The 20172-nt window shown below is 51.2% G+C and overlaps 1 protein-coding gene across 7 annotated transcripts in view; it reads left to right on the forward strand.

Annotated features, from left to right (window-relative positions):
* Nucleotides 1-20172, forward strand: part of SGSM1 (small G protein signaling modulator 1) — a 50300-nt gene that overhangs the window by 199 nt on the left and 29929 nt on the right. For all 7 annotated transcript variants that reach the window (XM_076352585.1, XM_076352587.1, XM_076352591.1 and 4 more), the window contains exon 3: nt 13503-13578. In XM_076352585.1, the coding sequence (XP_076208700.1) occupies nt 13503-13578 (76 nt within the window). The remainder of the gene's footprint in view (nt 1-13502; nt 13579-20172) is intronic.

Here is a 20172-nt window from a genome sequence, read left to right on the forward strand (position 1 = left end):
GGCCCCCGCGGGAGCAGCCCCGTCCCCCCGGTCCCCTGTCAGGGCTCGGTGACCCCCGCCCCGCGGTGATGGGCGTCTGCGACGGGACCCTCACCGGAGGGGAGCCCCGGCGCCGGGCTCGCCTGCTCGCAGCGTCCCGGTGCTGCTGCAGCGAATTTAACAGTCCCCCCAAAAAAACCCCAACCCCGAGCAGGGCAACGGGTCGCAGCGTGAGCCCACCCCGTGCGGCGTGGGCTCCAGCTGCCGGGCGAAGCGTGGCTGCCCGGTTCCTGGGAAGGTGGAGGAGCATCCCTGAAGCACCGGTGAATTTTGGCACCCCAATGTCCTGTATCTTTTGAAAATTGCCTTTCGCTGGTGGCAGAGCCGCTCTCACAACTTACGATTTTCTGCGGGGAAAAAGGGGCGACTCCCAGTGCCTGCTCACCTTGGGAGCTGGGATGGGACGAACCCCTCGTTGCAGCGAAGTGCTCTTTCGCAGGGTGGGAGGCAGCCGGGTGTTGGAGAGCCCGGCACGGACGGGGCTGCGTGCAGCAGCCAGCCAAGAAAATGGGGAATGTGCACATGTGTGTGTGTGCGTCCAATGCAAAGCGATGGCGTTTTACATCTGCTTGCTCTGGTCTCTCTTCTCGGGCATCTTTGGCTCTCTGTTAGTTTATACTGTGTTTTATGCTGAGCTGCCTCAAGCTCCTTCTGTCTGTGCAGAGCTTAGCGTTTATAATGTGTGTAGCATTATCACAGTGAGCTGACGGTAGATCTAGACAGGGAGCTGAGTCCCACTGCTCTGCCGCGTGGTTCGTGTGTTGCTTGTGCGTGGAGGTGGGCTGCGTGGGCCAGCGGGGCCGTCTGAGCCACCCGTCTGTGGCTGCTGAGTCTGAAGCGGCTGAATGTCACGGGACCCGCTGCAGGGGAACTTGGACTTGCTCTGCCGTGTGGTGGAGCGCTGGATCGCCGGGAGCTGTTGTCATCTCCTGCCAGTGGTCTGTCCCCACAGGTCACCTCCCCTGGGATTTTGGAGGGTGTGATGTTTTGTTTCTGGTCTTACGAGCATCTTGATATCCAGCTTACAGGCTCCGGAAAGTGGAACGTCCAGGCTGGAGACACTGCTTGGTGTAGGGTGAACAAGACCCGTGGGTGGTAGGTCTGGGGATGGTGACAGCGCAGCGTGTTTGGCTGTTCATCCAGGCCACTTCCCACCTTTAATCCTGTGCTGGGTGTGGTGGTAAGGAATACTACTTGTTGCCTTGGCAACAGCTATTAAACCAGAAAAAGGGTATGACATTTATTTAGCATCGTGGATAAAGCTGACATCTCATTATTACCATCTGTCTGCGACTCCTCCTGAGCAGAGGGAGACAAAACAGCAGACTGTGCATCGGCTGCTGCTGCAGAATGGGAGGTGAGGATTGCCCGTCGGCGTGCCGGTTGAACTGCTCAGCCAGCGGATGGGAGCGTCCTGGAGACCGCTGTGGCCTCTGCAGGCTGTCAGTGCACATGAGCATCTGTGCTGGCGTTCAGTACTGGCCTTCTCTCCATTTGCTCTTCCTTCAGGGGCTGTGTGCTTGAAGAAAGTGGGGCTTGTGCCTAGGGGAGGAGAGCTGAGGGTTGTGATGTGCCCTTCCTGCTGGCTTTTGATAAAATAAACATTGTACGAGGGATTGGTGAATGCAAGTAAAGATTGAAGGAGAGAGGTGATGTATGGGGAAAGCCCTTCTGCCCTGGTGAAATGCCACCAGCCAACGCATCACGGTGCCATGACGTGGGTGTTTGACACGGTCTAGTATCTCTCCAGCAGCCCTTTAGCAAGGGCAGTGCTGATGCAGAGCAGAGATTTTTTTCTGGTGGTCTCATCGCTCTGGGCTCTGCCTTGGGACATCGGTGCGGGTGCGGGTTCTTTGCCCGCGCAGGCACCGGGTGGTTGCACTTTCCTTCAGGTTTCTCCCAGCTCAGTGCTTGCTGGAAGCAGTGAGACCTGGCAGCGGCCTTGGACCAGCGAGGTGGGGCTGTTTGTGCACCGCCACACAGGTGGGTGAGTGCCATGACAGACCCATGCCCTGCGGTCTCTCCACCTGGGCTTTGCTCTGTTAGGATTTAAAAAAAACTGGGGAAACATGATCCCATGGGTGATGTAGCTAATTATTTAGCAGCATCCCTGAAATTGGGAGCTGGTGGGGCGTTCTTTTGCCTGTTGCTCCCTGCTCGTTAGGCCCGTTTTGCTCATGCTTTTGTTTTTTCTTCCTCTCCTAGACTGACTTCAGGATAAGTCAGGAGCTTGTGCAGACTCCAAGGAGCAGTAGAAAGGGCCAACTGCAGAAATCTCCTTCCCCTCCCCCCCCCCCCCCCCCCCCCCCGCCCTGGAATTTTAACCTTTCACAAAACTGCATATTCTCATTTTATTAGATCATGTCTGGTTTTGCTTCAGCTGTGGCTCTGAGTGATCTGCTGAGGTCCTCAAGTGCAGGTGAGCTCCACTGAGACTGCGGACAGCCATGGATCATACTTGGGAAGCCACGCACCATCTGTCGTCCTAGTGCGATAACTGAAGGAATAAAATATTGTGAAGACAAGGTCTGATTAGAGAAGGTAGTTAAACAGTAAATGAAATTACCCAAAGCACCACAGTGAGCAAATGGACTTCGATATTTGGTTGTTTCCATTGTTAATGCATTTTTATTTTTAAGAAGATTTGCAGGTTGAAATGAGTTGCACTAGCACCGTCTTCCCCCCCCCCCCCATATGCTTATAATAAATCAAACTCATCCTGAAAGCTGCAAAATTGACTATTTATCAGCAGACTGCAAGGGAAGGAGTGGAAGTACGACTTTCTGAGGAATCCTCTTTCCTGTTATGCGGGATGAGAAGCATAACCAAATCCTCTCTGATTTTTTTAGAGCTTTTATCAGATGGAATGAGGCTTCTTTAAAAACCCAGAGCCTGAAATATCCAGGTTTAAAAGGGTGTTGGATTCTCCACTAAAAATATTCTTCTTGCAACCCATGCTCCTCCCCTTCTTTTGCAAGTTTCATTTTTAATAGAGGAGAATCCTGTGGTATGTTTTTGATTACCTCCAGGTAATTGCATTGCGTACAAGAATAGGTGGGGAAGCAGGTGTTCCCTGTGAAATACAGGCTGTGCTACACTGTGCCTGGATAATGAGTTGTGTGAAAAGCTGAATGGAGTATGAAAGTAAACAGTTGCCTTGCTTATTCTTCTGCAACAACTTAGTTTATATTTAACTTGCCATTCAGCAAGTAGCTTTAAGTCTTTTACTCATCAATAACTGCTGTGCCTGTATTGAACATTTTGCTGCCTGTTCTTAGAATTTTTTTTAAAACTGTTATTGATTGACCACAGCCTGCTCACTTGCTGATGTCCCGCGGTCTTCTATCGGATATATTGTTTATTTTTCAACAGCTTGAATGGTTGTCACTGTGTAGCTGTTGACTAATTCCATCATCATATATCATAGGGACAACAGTCAGTCTCTCTTTCTCCCACCCTTTAAATGAAGTGCCCCCGCTACGCAGCCATATTGTCTAGTTCGTGGCTAAGTAACACGGAGTGACTGGTAAGAGCAATATTTTTGCAGCTTGGGTTTGTTTTTCCGGAGCGTGTACATATGCCTGTGGTTCCAAAATATCAGATTGCAGGTGTCAACGCCAGCTGTTTCATTCTGGATTGGTAGAAAGTTGTAAATTAATTTAATGTTATTAGGATTTGCAAAATTAATGTTGATAGCTTTACATGTTCTCAAGGCCAATTTAAAAAAAAAAAAAAAGGCCTTTGTGTAGCTGTCAAAACTGTTCAGGCAAAATGAAGATGAGGATGATAAGCTGCAGATCTGTAATGAAAGCTGCTGTTTGCAGAGGGACCTTCTGATGTCTCTCAAGCACCCAGGTCAGCCTTTTTCAAATGTTCCTATATCAAAAGTAAACAGACGGCTTTAATGCAGCATTTCTCGATTGCCTGCATCGATCTCTTCTGAAAAGAGTATTACTAATCACTGGGGACCATTTTCTGTACTTTTGAAGATAAAAGCAGCGGTGTGCGGAAGCGCTCTCATACTCCAGAAACCCCTGGCTAGATCTTTCATACCCAGAATAGGTTTCGTGCTGCTTTCCTCCTTCCTTCATCTTCCTTCTCGGCGTTCAGGGAGACGAGATCTGTATGCCAGAGGAGCCTCCTTCCTCCCCACCCAGCCTCTCCTCTCTGCTGCCAAAATGTCATCCTCTTCTCCTTGTGGCGTCCTGGCCGTTGCCATGGAAATACCTGGTTTTGCACAGATTCAGGACTTCAAAGCAATTCGGGGCTGGAAGTTGCACCTGGTTTCAGTGCAAATAGTGTCAGTCTTTGCCATGTTTGCTAATTGAATCCAAAATGCTTGTCAGCGTAACATTTAGCACCTTGGAAAACAGAAGCTTTGTGGTACAGAACAAAACAGGGTAGTAAAGCTTTGAGATCAGGCGTTGAAAACAGAAATGACTAAAGTTTTTCCTGAAACGTTGCGTCGTCTTTATTGAGGATCTTGCAGCTAGCAGTAGCAGCAGTGCCAACATACGGCATGGAAATTTGCGTTTGACAAGCACAACAGGAATAGAACCAGCTATAACACGATCTTAAGTGATCTTAAATTAGTGTTGCATGTATGGATTTTTGGCCAAAAGTTGCTGCCCTATGAAGAAGGTCTGGTGCAAAATACTGTCAGCAAATATACGTCGCTGGGATCGTTCCTGTTTCCCCCAGGGTACAATGTTGCATTATGGACCCTTCCATTTAATGTCTTTTTGATTTCTTTTCCAGCAAACTGTCCAAATATTCAGACTTTATATGCATTAACACCTTCTTCCTCCTTACCCCCCAAGGAGACTCAGCCCAGTTCCCAACCGTGAGTACACGTGGTTCCTGGGGAAGGTCTGCTGGCTGGCCTGGAAATCCCACGTGTGTCACGTGGATGGTACCCCAGCTGCAGAAGGTGCTATGTTTTATTTAGTCAGCAGTGATAAATAATTAAATAAGACTTTTAGAAAAGCCAAAGGTCTCAGCTGGTAGGATTGCGATCAATGTTTCTGTGGCAGCAAGAATATGGAGCTGCCAAACGGCTTTAGAGGCTAGTGCATGTAAAGTGCATGGTGCCATTAGAGCTGTCCCCGTGCTGTCCTCCCGCGGTGCGAGGGGCCCATGTTCTCTGTTGGTCCATCGAAATGGCTGGCGAGAATCCCTCAGGTCTCTGGGTATACATAGTGCATGTACTCTGGCAGTATTTTAACTGACTGGAGCACAATTAATTGGAATTATTTAGTGGTCAGCTAGTAAACTTATCTAAGTGGCAGAGCTTGGCTGCAACTTGTGATGGGGCTGGAAAAGTCTGTCTGGCACTTGCGTTTGGAATAGTCAGGGTGTTTGTTGCTGGAAAGATAAGAAACTATATCTTGCAACACTGAGTTTGATAATGTGAGTTTTATAAACAAGTCTGCTAAAAAAGGATGTTGTAGCTTTGTCGGCTAAAGCAACAAGACAGGCAATAGGAAGACATTTCATTTTCAGATGAGGAGGTAAGTCTGGTTTGTGAGAGGTATTGGACTGAGAAGTTCCGCTTTAGCTGAAAAAGTGGCTTTTAGCTGCAGTGCAGGCGGTGCGATTGGACGTACTCTTTTTTTTTTCTGGCCGCTATCCCCAGCGTGCTGTGCCCCACAGAGACTTCTGTGGGCACCGGAGTGGACAGTCCAGAAGTAGAAGACTTGGGGTTTGGGGTAATGTCTTTGTGTCCTAGAGCTGAACAGAGATTCTGCGCTTGCTTTGCCTTGGACGCTGAACCACCTTTGGTACCAGCCAACCTAAGAGCCGGAGACAAAAACCGGCCTCGCGTTTCTGCCGGGAAACGTTAGCTGGGTGACCTGGTGGCAAAGCCCTGCAGCGTGACTGCTGGAGCTGCGGTGCAAGTGAATTACGTTTGTCCTTGTGAATACAGACGTGCCTAGGATCGTCTTAATATTGCATCCGCTTCACTAAGTGATCCTTTAGCATTTCATAATACCTGAGAAGTGATAATACTGTAGTGCTACATGGACAGGTCTTGCACAGTGTATGGGAAACTGTTTCCTGTGGAGCTTAACCAGAGTTTATTCCTGGAAGGAGACCTTGGTTGGGAGAAGCAATTAAAGAAATGCTCAGATTACATCAAGGAGTGCCCACGTGGACTTGTTGCACCAAAACTAACATGTGAAATGGGATTTTTAAGTGCTAGAATTAACTTCCAAATACATAATCAAAGCAGCACTTAAAGACTGCAATGAGAATGAGAAAGCACCAGCTCATAAAAGAATTTGAAAAGTGAACATACAAAAGCAAACCAAGTTTAAAGCCTATGTCATCAATGTGGGGGTTTTTTTGTTTGGGTTTTTTTTGTTTAGTTTTGGGGTTTTTTAACCTATAGAAGAACAGATTAAACAAGTTCCTGGAAAGGAAATGCATTGAGATTTGGCGAGGAGACTTGAATGACAAGCAGCAGTTGTAGATCCTGAACACAGCGCTTGTTTGTGCTGGATGCTTCTTGGGATGCTCTTTCTGATTCCCTGCATATTTACTTGGGATAGGAGTCATCTTCCTGCAGTCTGTTAAAAAGAGATGGGGAGGAGGAGGGATTTCCAAGGCTCCTCCTGTATCTGCCGGGATTTTTCAGAGCTATTGCAGTGCCGCTGGTGAGCAGACTAGTTTTGTCTGGCACCGTAATAGTCAGTGCTTGGTTGCCTAAGGTGGAGTCTGAGAGGATACAGGCAGTGCAGCTGCCTGGCTCTGGTGTTGCATCATCTCATCCCACCCAAATCCTTGACATCCCATGCAGAGGTGGATGTTCAGAGGTAGCAGAAGGCATCTTAATTTCCACTGTATTTTGTACTGTAAATCTTTTGTTTCGGCTGAAGGTCTTACTGTTTCTGACCAAACCAGATCGATATCAGTTTCTAAAAACATACTTCTGCAAAGACCAACTCAATCACTGGAGGCATTTATTTTACTGTAGCTTTTATTTATATGACTCTTCTTGTGGAAAGTCCCACTACAGGGGCTGAAATCAGAGCTGGTTTCTGCTCTCCCATTGCCCTGGCTGCACATGCTTCGGTGTCTGGCTGCTTTGCCCCTTTGGAGGGGGGACAAAGGAGTCTGAGCTGTCGGCCTCGCTGCTCAGTTACCTGCGTGTCTCCATACCAGAGGCCGTCTTCCAGGGTCCTGTCTCCGGGACCCGTGAGGCTGGGTCTAGCAAACAGGCCCATGCCTGGGAGCGTCGCCGCAGCCGTATTGCGCAGAGCTCGCTGTCCTGCCGCCCTTTTGGCGAAGTGACCGAGCTTCACCTCAAAACAGGACCGGGAAAAGGATCAAGCTGGGGACTCTGTTTGCATCTGGCTTGCTATAAACAATTCCACGGAGTTATGAGCATGGCCAAATATACGGGAGACGCTGTGCTTCAATACAAATGCCTTGATAACCAGCAAAAGGCTTTGCAAGAAGCATGGCAGGGAAAATGGTGACTGTAAACATCACTGAAAAATCTAGAATACAGGTTGTATGGTGACTTGCCTGGAAAAATCCAGCCAGGTAAAACAGAGTTGTGAGTCAATATTGCCTTAGACTAATTAAACCCAGAGTTATTTGCTCCTGATCTCTGCACCTTGGTGGTTATTGTAACTGCTGTAATATTTGGCTTGCTCCACCAGTGTAAATGACAGCTGGGACTGGGTACGGTTATGAAGCTCTGTTATGGGAAAATTGGACGCTGAGATGAAGCCTAACCCTGGGAATTTTGTAGCAGAGAAATCTAAGCCTGCATCCCTCATTGGGGTCTGGGGGCTGTTGGATAGGTAAGGTTTTGTTTTCATTTATTTTTGAAGGGGGGGGGGGGAAGCGGTTTGTCAAACAAAATTTTAATAGCAATGCTTCGGCTGTGATGGAGCTGGCCAGGCCAAGGGGAACCAAAGGAGAGGCAGAGACCTCTGGGATCAGGAGCCTCACTGGAGGCATGGGGGTGCAAGCTCAAATCCCTGGTCTGAAGTGGGTGCGCCTGGGATTCCTGATGCCCCTGATGAATGCCATAACCGAAGAGCTCTTCTCAAGGCCCGTGGCTCTTGTATCCGGCTTTGGAGGTGGGGCAAGGAGGAAAAAAAATTGTTTTCCTTGTAATTCAGACGTGCACGTGAAGCAGAGAAGGACTAGCTCACTTGTTCACGAGTCAGTGATTCAGATGGTAACGTCGAGACCAGCCTGTCTTCTGTTGTATTTTTGGAACTGCAGTTAATGCTGTTGAGTTGGTGCGGACACCTTGTTGTGGGGTGTCCCTGTGACCCTCCCAGAGCAGGGGGTGACTTGTCCTGTGCTCACAGCTGGAGCCAGGAGGAGTGTTTTTATTTTTGTGGAATACTTTATGATATTCCTCTCGAGTTTACCTACAGCTAAATTATTAGTTGCTGTTTTAATTTCCTTTCTAGTAAAAGAAGAGCAAACATCTCATTTTCCTTAGGCTGGCTTTAGATAAAGAGTGGGCAGCTTCATTTGTTGAGATTGTTCTGGCTACAATATGAGAATTAGCATTAAAATGCTGAAATGCAGCATAGTTAGAGGCTGTTCAGGCCTCCTCTATGGAGTGAGCCAAACATGGGTTAGCTGGCGTCCTCCATCCCCGCAGTGTCACAAACCCGCTTTGCTTTCAGGAGAGGATCCGGGAGCGCCGTGGCAGGTGGCTGCTGCTGCTGCGGTGTTTGTGATCCCAGCTGGCTGTGGAGGGGCTAGGGTCCAGGTGGGAGAGTCCTTCGGGATCTGCAGACAACAGCATAGGAGACCTGTCAAGAGTTTTGGGGTTCTCTGGGTCGGAGCTGTCCTACAGATGCCAGCCGTGTCCATTTATGGGCAAATGTAAGATTGTTTTGTTTGAAAACTGTCTCGGTATAACACTTGTTTTCTGTTACAAGACTGTATCTGTCTGTCTGGCCCCTACCTACTGGGGCTTTGTATTTGTTGTATAGCTGCTCCCGTTCTGCTCTAGCCCTTCATGTCAGGTGAGTGCCCTCGTTGCGATGCCCTTTCCATTTCTATTTCTTTAGATATCTTTGATTTATTTTGTTCAGTGTGACAACCTCAGTCAATACAGCGTGGGTTTTTTTTTTTTCTTTTAATAAGTAATTTTCCACTAAACTGCGTCTCCTGGAAGGTTGTTTTTTGTGTGCCTTGAGAGTGCAGGTTGTTTCTGCTGTGTTGGCACCAAGATGCCCGGTCAGAGCTGGAGTCCCGCTGTGCTGGTTGCTCCGCAGGCACTGAATAACCAGATGGTCCCTGCCCCACAGAAGGCAGTCCTGCGGTAGGTGTGACTGCGGGTGTTGCCGTCAGAGCAGCGAGACGATGGCTCGCCTGAAGGGCGGCTGACAAGTATTTGAATATACTGCTTTAATTTGAATATGCTCCTAATTTTAATCAGAAGCTGGTAACAAACCGTGTGCATTGATTCCCAAGTGTATTTTAGGGGGTTTAAAATACGGATTCTCGGTTTACGCTTTTGGGTGATTCATAGAGAGGCTGACTTCCCTGGTGGTTCCTGATCACAATGTTGCAGAAAAAAATTCAGATCCCGAGAACTGATGACCTGATTGGAATTTAAAAATCCCCACTCTTTTTTTTTTTTTAAAGCAATATCTGCCGTGGTTGGCAGCATGGCCCCATGAGCAGTTGTATCCCTTCAACTGCCGGGAGGAGCAGGGAGGCAGGAACAAGCCCCTGGGGCTGCGAGCAGACCACTGTGGCTGTGAGGGTACATTTTATATCTGTTCATTGTTTTCTAGCAGGTTAGTTGGATGTGTGAGGGAGAAGTGCCCATGACCCACTGACGGAGGAAGCTCAGCCCGGCCAGGTGAGGGCCGTGAGCCATCTCGAAGAAGGCAGCTCAACCTGCAGGGAGAGCCTGATTTTGGGGAATCCCTGAGGGCCCCAAGGCGTGCATCGCTGGGCGTCTGCCAGGGCTGCAACAAGGGGGTGGTTGGTGACGGTTCTTAGGCCGATCAGGGTCTCTAAAGGAGGGATTGGCGTGTCTTTGTTAGACACTTGTAACGTCAGATGGGGGAAAAGGAAGAAATCTGTTCTGGTGGACGAGAGGTGCGTGCTGCTTCCCATCTCTGATTCACCACTGCAGCCAAGGTCAAGGGATATGTCTCGCTATAATGCAGCAAACCAAAGAGAAGGACTCCTTTCCTGTTGCTGGGACTTGCTCTGTCCCCATTTCTGTTTCAGTGTTCCTTCTGTTGTTGAAGTTTAAAATAAAACACTGCTGGAGCTGCGAAGCCTGAGTTAGGATATTGACATGGCAACAGTACAAGGGGCAAAACTGCACGCCGGGCGTAATGAAATGAAGGGCTTGCTGTCCTCACCTGGCCTCGCCTTTCCGGAAGGTGCCCTGATAAGGGACAGCTGCGGTTTTTGGCCACTTGCCACGATAAAGCACTGAGGTAGAGGGAGCTTTTCTGCAGCTCTGTGAGAAGCGGAGCCCTCCGTGCCCGGGGCATTCCTGCAGCTGGAGTCGCTGCTCCGAGCGCAGAGTCGGGATGTGACTGCAGGAGCTGTATCGTGCCGTGTCCAGGGGAATTTCCCAGCGCTCTGAGCCACCTCCAGTCCCGAGGTCCACATCTCAGTGACATTCCCTGCTGCGAGTTCCTGACTCACTGTCAGCTCATCTGAGCTGCTGGGATACAGGTGAAATCACTGTGCGAGTCCTGCTCCCCCCGGGTTCGCGAGCAGGCTCTGTTAGTCACCCAGCCCGTCGAGCAGAGTGGCACAGGGAGCTGACCTGATTGCTTTGACATGCAGAGAGATGCTTTTGGCTTTAAATATGACTTTTTTCTTAATCCATATTCGTAAAAGGATTTCCTTTATTGAGCTGTCAGCTGTGCATAACTGACTTTGATTATATCTTGCAAAGGAGTTCAGTTCCCCAAATGATGCCATTAAAGGTCTCTCATACGTGCAAGGTTTGCTCGGCCAAGTCTTGACCTGCTGTTTTTTCCTCCTCCCTGTGCCTTTAGAGAGAACATCTTGATAAGCAGAGCCTCTCTTATGCCCACATCTCTGCACTGTGAACCCCTTCCCCTGCATTTTTTGAAAGCAAAGAGTGGAAAGCAAGATGTTATAGAGGCACTAGAAGATGAGATCTGGGCACGCTGGCAGCTCCGTATTTAAAAGGGAAGATGGCTAGGAACTGAACATTTAAGGACCAAACATTCAGCTGGACTTTTGCTGATTTCAGCAGGATTAGGGAGGGTGACAGCTGAGGATGGAAGTTACCACCGCTCCGAGCAGGGTAGGACAGGCTGGCTGTAAGAGGCACGGCACCTCGGGAGCAGGACAGCTGGGGTCTGCCTGGAAAGGTGTTTGCACCAGGGCTGCGGGGTGATGGGGGGACAGGCAGAGGGACGGCAGATCCTGTGGTCTGCTGGTATGAGCTGGCAGGGCTTAGCCAGTGGGGCTGTGGCGGACACGGTGTCGAGGAAGCAGTCTGGCTGGAGGACGGCGGCTGGCGGAGCTAGGGCGGTTCATGGGGCCATCAGTCTGGGGCTGCCACCTTCATTAATAACACCTACTTCTCCAGCGCTTTCTGAGCAAGGCTCAAACCTCCCTGAGCACTAAATTCCGCATCTCTTGTGTGCAGCTCCTGCGTCCTACAGAGGCGTGGGGGCAAATGGAGGTGATGTTGCTTGAGAGCCGGGGCGGCTCGCAGAGCTGCTCTGCGTTCCCCTGGAAGTGCTTTGGCCCTGATCACAGGACCATATTCCCCCACATCATCCACCTTTAAGGGCATTTCAGGCAGAATCCCACCCTGAAAGTCAGAGCACCCCAAGCAGTATTCCCCCAGCCTGTGGGCACTGGGAGAAGTAATTTCTGTTGAGAGTGCGAGGTTGCTTGAGGTGCCCAGAACCATTACTGTTTAGCAGCAGCATGTGTTTTGGTGTTCCCTTCAACGTCCTCCTTGTAGAGAATAACTGAGTTCGGAACGTCAGCAAGGTAGCTGCCAGGAGCAGTGGGAGACGTGGAGGGAGGACAACTTGCTTCCAACAGGAGATGTTCAGCAAGAGGGGGACAGTCTGCTGTCTGCGTCGGAAGCTGATCACTGGAAATAGGAACTTAGGCGCTTAAAAAAATCCTCTCCTTTCATAGTGACTCAAATTTGTAACCTGCAGTTGCTGTGTAGGGTTGGAACAAAGCTCTGTCTAGCCCAGTTTCCTAGCTCCAAAATACCGAGGAAGCAACATGGGCTGCATGGGAGAGTGGGCTGGAGAGCTGAGAGCTGGCTCAGGTGCGTCTGTTGAGGCTGCAGGCACCGTGGGAAGTGCTCTGCATTGGAAGGGTGAGGCCGAGCCCTGCAGGTTAATCCTGTTCTGTCTGAGCTGCTAAAGCTGAGCCACGGGGAACCAGTCTCGTAGCAGTGGTTGTACCTGCTGGCTCTGAGGGGATATGTAACAGACAGCTTTAATGCACAAGGAGTTCATTAGTACCTACACAGTGACCTTGCTGTATCTCCGAAACAGGTCTGAGGGGTCTATATTCTACGAAAGGGGTGCTCTCAGTGGGAGGGGGAGAGCTGGGCAGTGTCAGTGCTGGCAGGGACAGGTACCAGTGGAAGAGCAGCAGTGCTAGGGGTACTTGGATTTCTTGCTCTGGTAGTCCTTGACTCCTCAGGCTCCTTTGAGCTGCTGCTGTGGAGTAGCCAGGCAGTCCTAGGAGCTTCTCCAAGGCTAGAGTCTGTCCTCTGCAGCCTGCTTACTTGGCAGGTCTGACCTCCCATCTTGTGTCCGCAAAAATTATGCTCCTAATTTATGTGGGTTCCTATTTATTTTCTTCTCCTAATTGTGCCCCTGATGTGCAACCTACACGACAGCTTCCTTTTGATTAATTGCACTGAAATGAGTGCCAGTAACGTGTCATGAGCAGTACAGACTCAGTCAGTCGGAGGGCAGCGCTGGTTGCATTGCTATGCAAATAGCATTCCTGGTCACATTTGCTGCCAGGTGATCATTGACTTCGGCATTGACGGGTAGTTACAGTCATTTGGGACAGCTGTATCACATGAAATTTGTCAAATCCCCATAAAATGAAAGAATGTAAAAATACTGTAAAAGCATTGAATATGAGATTTGGTTACCTTTATTAGGATGTCTTTTATTTAAATGATGCTTGATTCCTGCAGTTAATTCTCTGCTCATAGTTTTCCCACTTTGAAGTTTCTCAAAACCAAAACATCCCCTTTTTATTACCTGACTTTTTGAAATAGCTGGTGATGCTCGGCAAGCAAAGATGCAGTGCTACTCCATGAGACCTCTTGCGCCGTCAGAGGCGATTAGAGAAGTCAGAGAGCAGAGGAGGTTTCCTTACAGGCACAAAGCAAGCAGGGCATCTCATGCCCACTCCACCACAGGTCTCCTCACTCTGGTCTATGGCTGAAATTCAACGTTTTCTCTAACTGGGCCTCTGCTCAACAGGTGAAGCAGATCATGGAAGAGGCGGTGACGAGGAAGTTTGTGCATGAGGACAGCAGCCACATCGTGTCCTTCTGTGGTGAGTCTCTGGTGGCGGGATGTTGACGTGAACTGGGGGCTGGAGCACCCTTTTCACGTTGGGCTTTCCCTGCCCAGCGCTGGGGCTGTGGTACGCGTGTTTCCTGGGGGCACGCTCCAGCTCTGGGGCATCGTGCTGGGGCTGGGGAGGTGGTTAGTGCCAGAGGATGAGTTGTTCTGGCAGCAGTGTGAGTCCCTGAGGCCTTCGCTCTGTGCTTAAAATACATTGAGATGTGTCAAAAGAGGGAGGGATGTTGGCAGTGTGTACAGTCATGTAAGAAATACTAGAAATAATCTTTTATTTTTAATTCCCTTGAGAATTGATTCAACAGAAAGTCTGTCAAGTCCAAATATTTCTTTGCTATTACGGAATAGGAATTTATGGAAAGGAGTCTTCAGTCTGCCTGAGTGCAGGAGCAGAGAGGCTGGAGGCTGCTAAAGAGTTTTAAATGGACGTTATGGAAGATCTGCTCTGATATTGTGCTGGTTTTGGGCTTGTTTTCTGGCAGCTGTGCTTTTCACTTCACCTGCTTTTTTCACCTATTTTTTCTTCTACTGGTGTGACAATTTTGTGAATGTGGAAGCATTTCAGAATGGATGCATCAAAATCTTGGCAAAGCGTTTTCTAAAAACCTCCCTGAAGAGCTGTTGGCTTTTGTCTGTGATACGTGCCGGGGGGGCTCTGGCCAAGGAGTGTGGAGCAGGAGAGGAGAGGTATTTGTGTCTCAAAGGTAGTGTGGAGCAGGAGAGAGCAGCCTTGCTCCTGGTGGAACGTGTCATGAGTTTGAGGCCAGGTCTCAGCACCCTGCCCGGTGCAGAGCTCAGCAGGCCAGCGCATCCCGGGAGGTGCGTTTGGGGCAGCCCGCCAGCTCCCATGGAGCAGCACGGTTTGTGGCAGCCCAAACTGTGACTGCGATGCGGTAACGCGCAGCGTGGCTGGCGAGCTCGCTTGGCGGCGGTGCCCAGGCTCCTCTCGGCAGCTGCTCTGCACTGGAGGTTTCTGGGGGCTGGACCAGCCCACAGAGCGGTGCTAATGGCCCAACACATTGGCTCCCCATCTCTTCTCTGACAGATGAAAACAGAATTTCAACCTTTAATAAAATCACTGCTGATCATCAGAGGAGACTTTGCAATCAAGGTGGCAAAATTAGATTGTTTCTATTCTTTTGGCCCTTCTGTGCAGCTTCGGTCACCCGGTCAAACTGGAGAGTACGTGTCTGCCTTGGATACAGTTAATGCCCCAGGTAAAGCAGCTTCTTCAGCAGCTTCAGTTGTCCAGTCTGCCAAGTGCTGCCAGGGTCAGCGTCTGCAGAAGTGGGGAGACACGGCTGGTGGACTGGCAAGCGTTTGAATTTCAAACCTAGGCAGAAACCAATTAGTCTGTTGATGGCAGGGCAAGCGCTTCAGGCCATTGGATGAGTGAGATGGTTGTAGCCCAGGAGCCCTGGGCGTGGAAGAGGCCCTTTGTGCTAGGTGCTGCATGGATAAGAAAATGTCTCAGCCCCTTGGGGGTGCAGGTGGGATGGAGCTGGAGCCAGATGGGGGGCTTCAAGGAAACAAAGGGACAGCATTAATCAGACACGTGAGCTGTGGTTTTGTGCCCCGGCAGCCCTGTCAGTGTCAAGTGTTTACCCACTCACCCAGAGCTCGAGAGCGTGCTTTGGCAAGATGCCTGGTGCCCTCCATCTGCCTCTGTCTCCTCACTAGCAGCTTTCTGAGAGACAGACACCGGTTTTGGGAGATACCAGGGACCGCTATGGAAGATGAGTAAGTTCCCTGCTGTCCTCCAAGTTGGCAGTAGGCTTGCACCACGGTGGTTTTCCCAGGTGCCTTTGGCTTTGAATCTGTTTATAGCCCCTTCTCTTGGCAGTGTTACAAATAACAGAGCACAGTCAGCATTGCAACTGACCATTCTGCCAGGCTCCTGCCAGACACAGTGGTTCTCCCTCCAGGTGCTGCTCTCGGGGCAGCTTGGATGCAAAAGCTGTTGCTGTTGGTCACTGACAGCATCGGGCAAGTGGTGGAGGTAGTTTGTTGAAGGTGGCTTGCTGAGGGCTAGAGATTGTGCTGAGTGTCTTACCCTGTTGTGCTTCCCCGCTTGCATGTGTGAGATGAGGCTCCATCCACCAAAGTCTGTGGAATTGCCCTCTTTGGGATGCTCCCTGAATTTTGCAAGACAAAGTTCCTACGCCGGACTTGTGATGGAAGTGGTTAGAGTTCCCTCTGCCCGCTTACTCCCAGGGCAGGATGTCTTGTCCTGGAGCGCAGCATCTGTCCTTGCTTGGAAGGGGCTTTTGGGGAGTGCGGTGTGTGTGCCTGTGCCCCTGGCATGGGTAGAGGTCCCATCTGCAAGGTGGGTGCTGCACGTTCTCCTGGCTCAGTCTGATCTTGCACACTCGCTGGTCATGCACTGCTGCCAAGGAAGCTGTGCTTCTCCTGCCATTTAGCAGGGTGAGGTGCTTGCCTGCTTCCCTCTCTGTTTCATGTATTTCTATTGAGAAGATAGAGGAGGCATCGTCGTAGCTCTGCTGGAAGAAGCTGTGCTCCCTCTCTGCCCACTCACCAATTTTGCAGCCCTGGCGCCTGCACTATCCGCCATGTGCTGGGTCTCCCTACTCCCGGCTGCCGCAGTAGTGTCTATGGCAACATGCAGGGTGATGGTTGAGCAGGCAGACTGCGGTGCCGGCGGCTGCAGAGCCGGAGTCTGGGCCCAGCTCTGCCATGTAGTGGAGGTGCTGTTGTGGGCTCCCTTGGCCTGAGCCTTCCTAACAGCCACGGCCTTCCTGCTCGTCGCGGTCCTGGAGGTCTGTGGGGAATCCCTGGGGGCACTGCTGGGCAGAGCCTGGGCACTGCAACGTGCCTGGGTGCTCCTGGAGCAGATCTTGGGCACTTCCTTGTCCCTTGCTGCCATGCAATGGTGAACCCCTGAGCCCAGGAGCTTTCCCAGGCTCTGCAAAGCGCTTAGATGGCTGATAGGCAGTGAGGCCTCTGGCAGAAGCAACCTGTATTCCATTCTGCAGGGCACAGAGCTGCTGACAAACCTTCCCTGTGTTCTGGAGAGAAGCAGTGTTGAGGGAGGCAGGCAGGCTGTCCCCTGCAAATGGTACAGCTGCAAGGGCCTCGGGAGAGACCGCTACCAGCTGTTGGGAAAGCTACCTGCCGGTTTTACCTGTGGCTTGCTGTTTTCTGCCAACTCTCCTCCTCAGGTGACAGCTAGCCATCCCTGTGGTCCCTGCTCAAAGCCCAGCATAGCTGCAAGGGGAAGCATTGCTCCTGCAAACCGAGGAGCCTGGGCAAGCACAGCCGGGCTCCGCTGCTGTGGGGTGTCTGCTCAGCATTGCTGCTGCCAGGGATTTGAGACGGGGATGTGGACCTTGCAGGGTCCTTGGCCGAACAAGTTTCTTTAAAGAGCAAAGCAAGAAACTCCCCTGTCGTCCTGTGGCTCAGCCCTGGGACTGAAGCTGCCAGGGAACCTCTCTGCTGCTCTACTCCAACACCACGAGCCCTAGCTTCCAGGTAAGGGGGTGACAGCCAGTGCCCATTTGGAGTCTGATCTGCTTGCTGTGCCTGTCGCTCTCAGCAGGGATGTTTGCTGAGTTAGTCAGCTGCACTTCCAGCACACCCAGGCTGGGGCCATGTGGCTGCTGCTGAGCAAATGCTGCAGGCAGTGTGCGGAGGGGGGAGCGGCACTCCTCAATTTACAAATAGCTGAAGGGCAGCTTGCTAATTTGGAGGCTGGGAAGAAAATGACAGAAGTGATGACAACTAGCTTTTGAAGAAGTTGCTCTGAGAAGGCTCGTGCAGCACTGTCACCACTGAATAAGACTGTAGCATCCACAGGCATAGGCACAAAAAAGAAAGAAGGGAGCTGTGAGGTCTCTTTTTCTGCTTTGGAGAGCAAAGCCTTCTTCCTTTTCTCCTGGGCCCTCACATAAAAGACATGCAGGTGCTTGTTTCAGGCCAGTGTGCCTTTGTATGCTGTCGACCGAATGGCATCGAAAGAGCAGAACAGACTTCAAGGTGTGACTCATTCTCTGCTTTTCTGTGCAGCACGAGGCTTTGCAGCCTGGAATTATTTATAGCATCCTGCGACATGGAGCTGAGGCATCCAGGCACGAAGGGCTCGTTGGTTCCTTCTGGCTTCTTAATGATGCCGCTGCACTTTCACTGGCTTTTGGTGTCTACACCTTCTGGTCTGTCTGCCGTTGCTCTCTCATTTGAATGGTGTGTGCACCTTCCTCGGTGCTGTGGCTCTCCCTGTGAGCCAGGTGAGCTTATAAATAACCTCTTTCCCTGACAAGCAGAGCATGCTGCAAGCCTGGATCTGGCTAGGCAGAGCTGCCCTTTTCTCTGGGGAGAGCCACCTTCCCCACAGAGCCCTCCTCGTCGAGCCCTCCTCATCCTCTGCGTAGCCAGTGTACCGCAAACCCCTTCTGATGAAACCAGTGGTCTGGCAGGAAAGGGCAGCTGCCCTATTTTGCCCGCGAGGGAAGGGTTTGAAGCAGACAAATGCGAGTTGGCATCTGTCACGTTCATGCTGCCCTGGGAGGCTGATGGAGAGCCAGCAGCAGGGCTGGGGGCCTGCGTGAGCTGAGGGGTTTGTGGTCCACATCAGTGCTGAGACTGCCTTCATGCTCAACCCCTGAGTGGTTTGAATCGTGCCAGGTCAAGAGCGCCCTCGGGATCCCAAATATCTTTAGTCTTTCGCCAAGGAATAAAACTCCCACCTTGCCTGGGTGTAGCTGCACAGAGCCCCTGCACTGTGTGTCTCTGCTGTAGGGATGGGGAGAGTCTTTCTCTTCACAGTGTCCATTGGTAGTGGTGACAGTAAGTTATGAAATGGGCTCAGAAAATCATAAGGTTAAAAAAGAAATTACTATTACCTCTGGATTTAGCATGGACCCGGTGCACTTAGTTTATGCGCTCAAGTTTCTGAGCCCTTGGGAGAGTACAGGGAGAGTTTTTCCTACGGAGACTGCACATTCGTGTGTAGTTTTGCCAGCAGGAGTAGTGTTTTGGAGAGGTTCAGGCTACGGTGTTGAGGGCAGACGCTGATGACTGCTTCGTCTTGCTGGAGCGTGCTGGGAGGCTTTTCAGCAAGCCCAGGTTTTCTCCCTTGTGCTGCTCCCTAGCTGGCAGGGAGGTGTGATGCACTGGCCGTGACGTGAGCAAAGCGATCTGCTGCTCTCCTGCGCGAGCATAAGTGCTCTCGCTCGTCTGCTGGAAATTCAGAGTGGAACTGACGGCACATTGAGCATCTGGTGCTCAACAGAGGTTGTCTCTCGGGAGGGCTGTGGGGCGGCTGTGCAGGGAGGCAGCCCTGGCTGCTGGTCCCCCGTGGCGCTGGGAGCCTTGGTGGCCCCTCGGCAAGCCCCTGGGCTTGCCAGGGTGGAGTCCCTTGTTACCCCACGGCACTCCGGGGGCTGGCGAAGGTAGAAGGTGCCTGGTTTGCTAAGACATTTTGGTGGGCAGCAGAGGAAGGGACACCTCATCTGCCTACCCCCAGCTTGCTTGCATGACTTTTCTCTCTGGCATACGAGGGTGGGTGTGAGGCACAGAGGGGCTTTTTGGGCTCATTGCCTTGCTAGCCTCTTGTTACCACGTGCAGCTGGCAGAAAACTGGGCCCTGATAAGTTGCTGATTGGCAGCGTAATTGATTTGACAACTGATGGCTTGGCAGAGCTGGGAATGCCACAAATCCAGCGCTGCTCTTGTACCGTGTCTGGCGGCTCTGGCGCCCAGCTGCACCAGGTGAGCATTGGAGCCCGGCCAGGCTGGCGCCCGCTGTGGAGGCTGAGGCCACCTCCAAAAAGCTGGAGATGGCTGCTCGAGAACAGGGAAATCCCCAAAAATACAAACTGGAGGAGGGGGTGATGGTGCCCTGCCCAGTGCTGGCAGCAGACACTGGGGCTGAAGTCCAGCTCCGCTGGTAGAGCACTGACGTTGGCAGTGTGGCCCCACAGAGACCTCAGCCTCAGAGGAGAGGGGGGGCTTCTCCCCCGGTTTTGAAGATGCTGCTGTGCTTTGCTTGTTCAGCTGTATGTCAGCATAACCTTACGCTCCAAAAACAAAGCTGTGGGTTAGTGTTCATGTGGCTTTTTTGTTTGCAGTTCCACTTCCAGCTGGCTCCTGACCCCACTTGGCTAGGGTTGATGACTGCTATTCCACCCTGCTGAGATTAGCAGCAGAGACCTGCCTGAGCTTTCGGGAGATGCCTGCTCCATGGCTGGGCACTCTAAAATGGGTATGACTGGGTGCAGTCTCAGGCAGGTAGGCTTGTTTGTGTCTGTCACTTGTATTTCAGCCTTAGAGCGTAGAACAAATGAATGAAGGGACTTGGGGTTGGGTGATTTGAACGTGTGTGAGGGAGGGGTGGGTCTTCTTGCATTTGGTCGTAAAGCCATGAAGCAGTCTGGTCTTATTTTGCAGCTGCAAATAGTCCTCTGGGACAGGCAGGAAGACCCATCCGCGCGTGGGCCGAGCTATTTGTAGCATGTCTGGGCTTCAGGAGGGTTTGCGCAGGGCTTTGTTTAAAAACTAGGTATCCATCCAGTGGCTCTGAATGGCTGGTTTTGGGTGAGCAGGACTTGGCTAG

Source organism: Aptenodytes patagonicus, chromosome 15, assembly GCF_965638725.1.
Source record: "Aptenodytes patagonicus chromosome 15, bAptPat1.pri.cur, whole genome shotgun sequence".
NCBI classification, from domain to species: domain Eukaryota; kingdom Metazoa; phylum Chordata; class Aves; order Sphenisciformes; family Spheniscidae; genus Aptenodytes; species Aptenodytes patagonicus.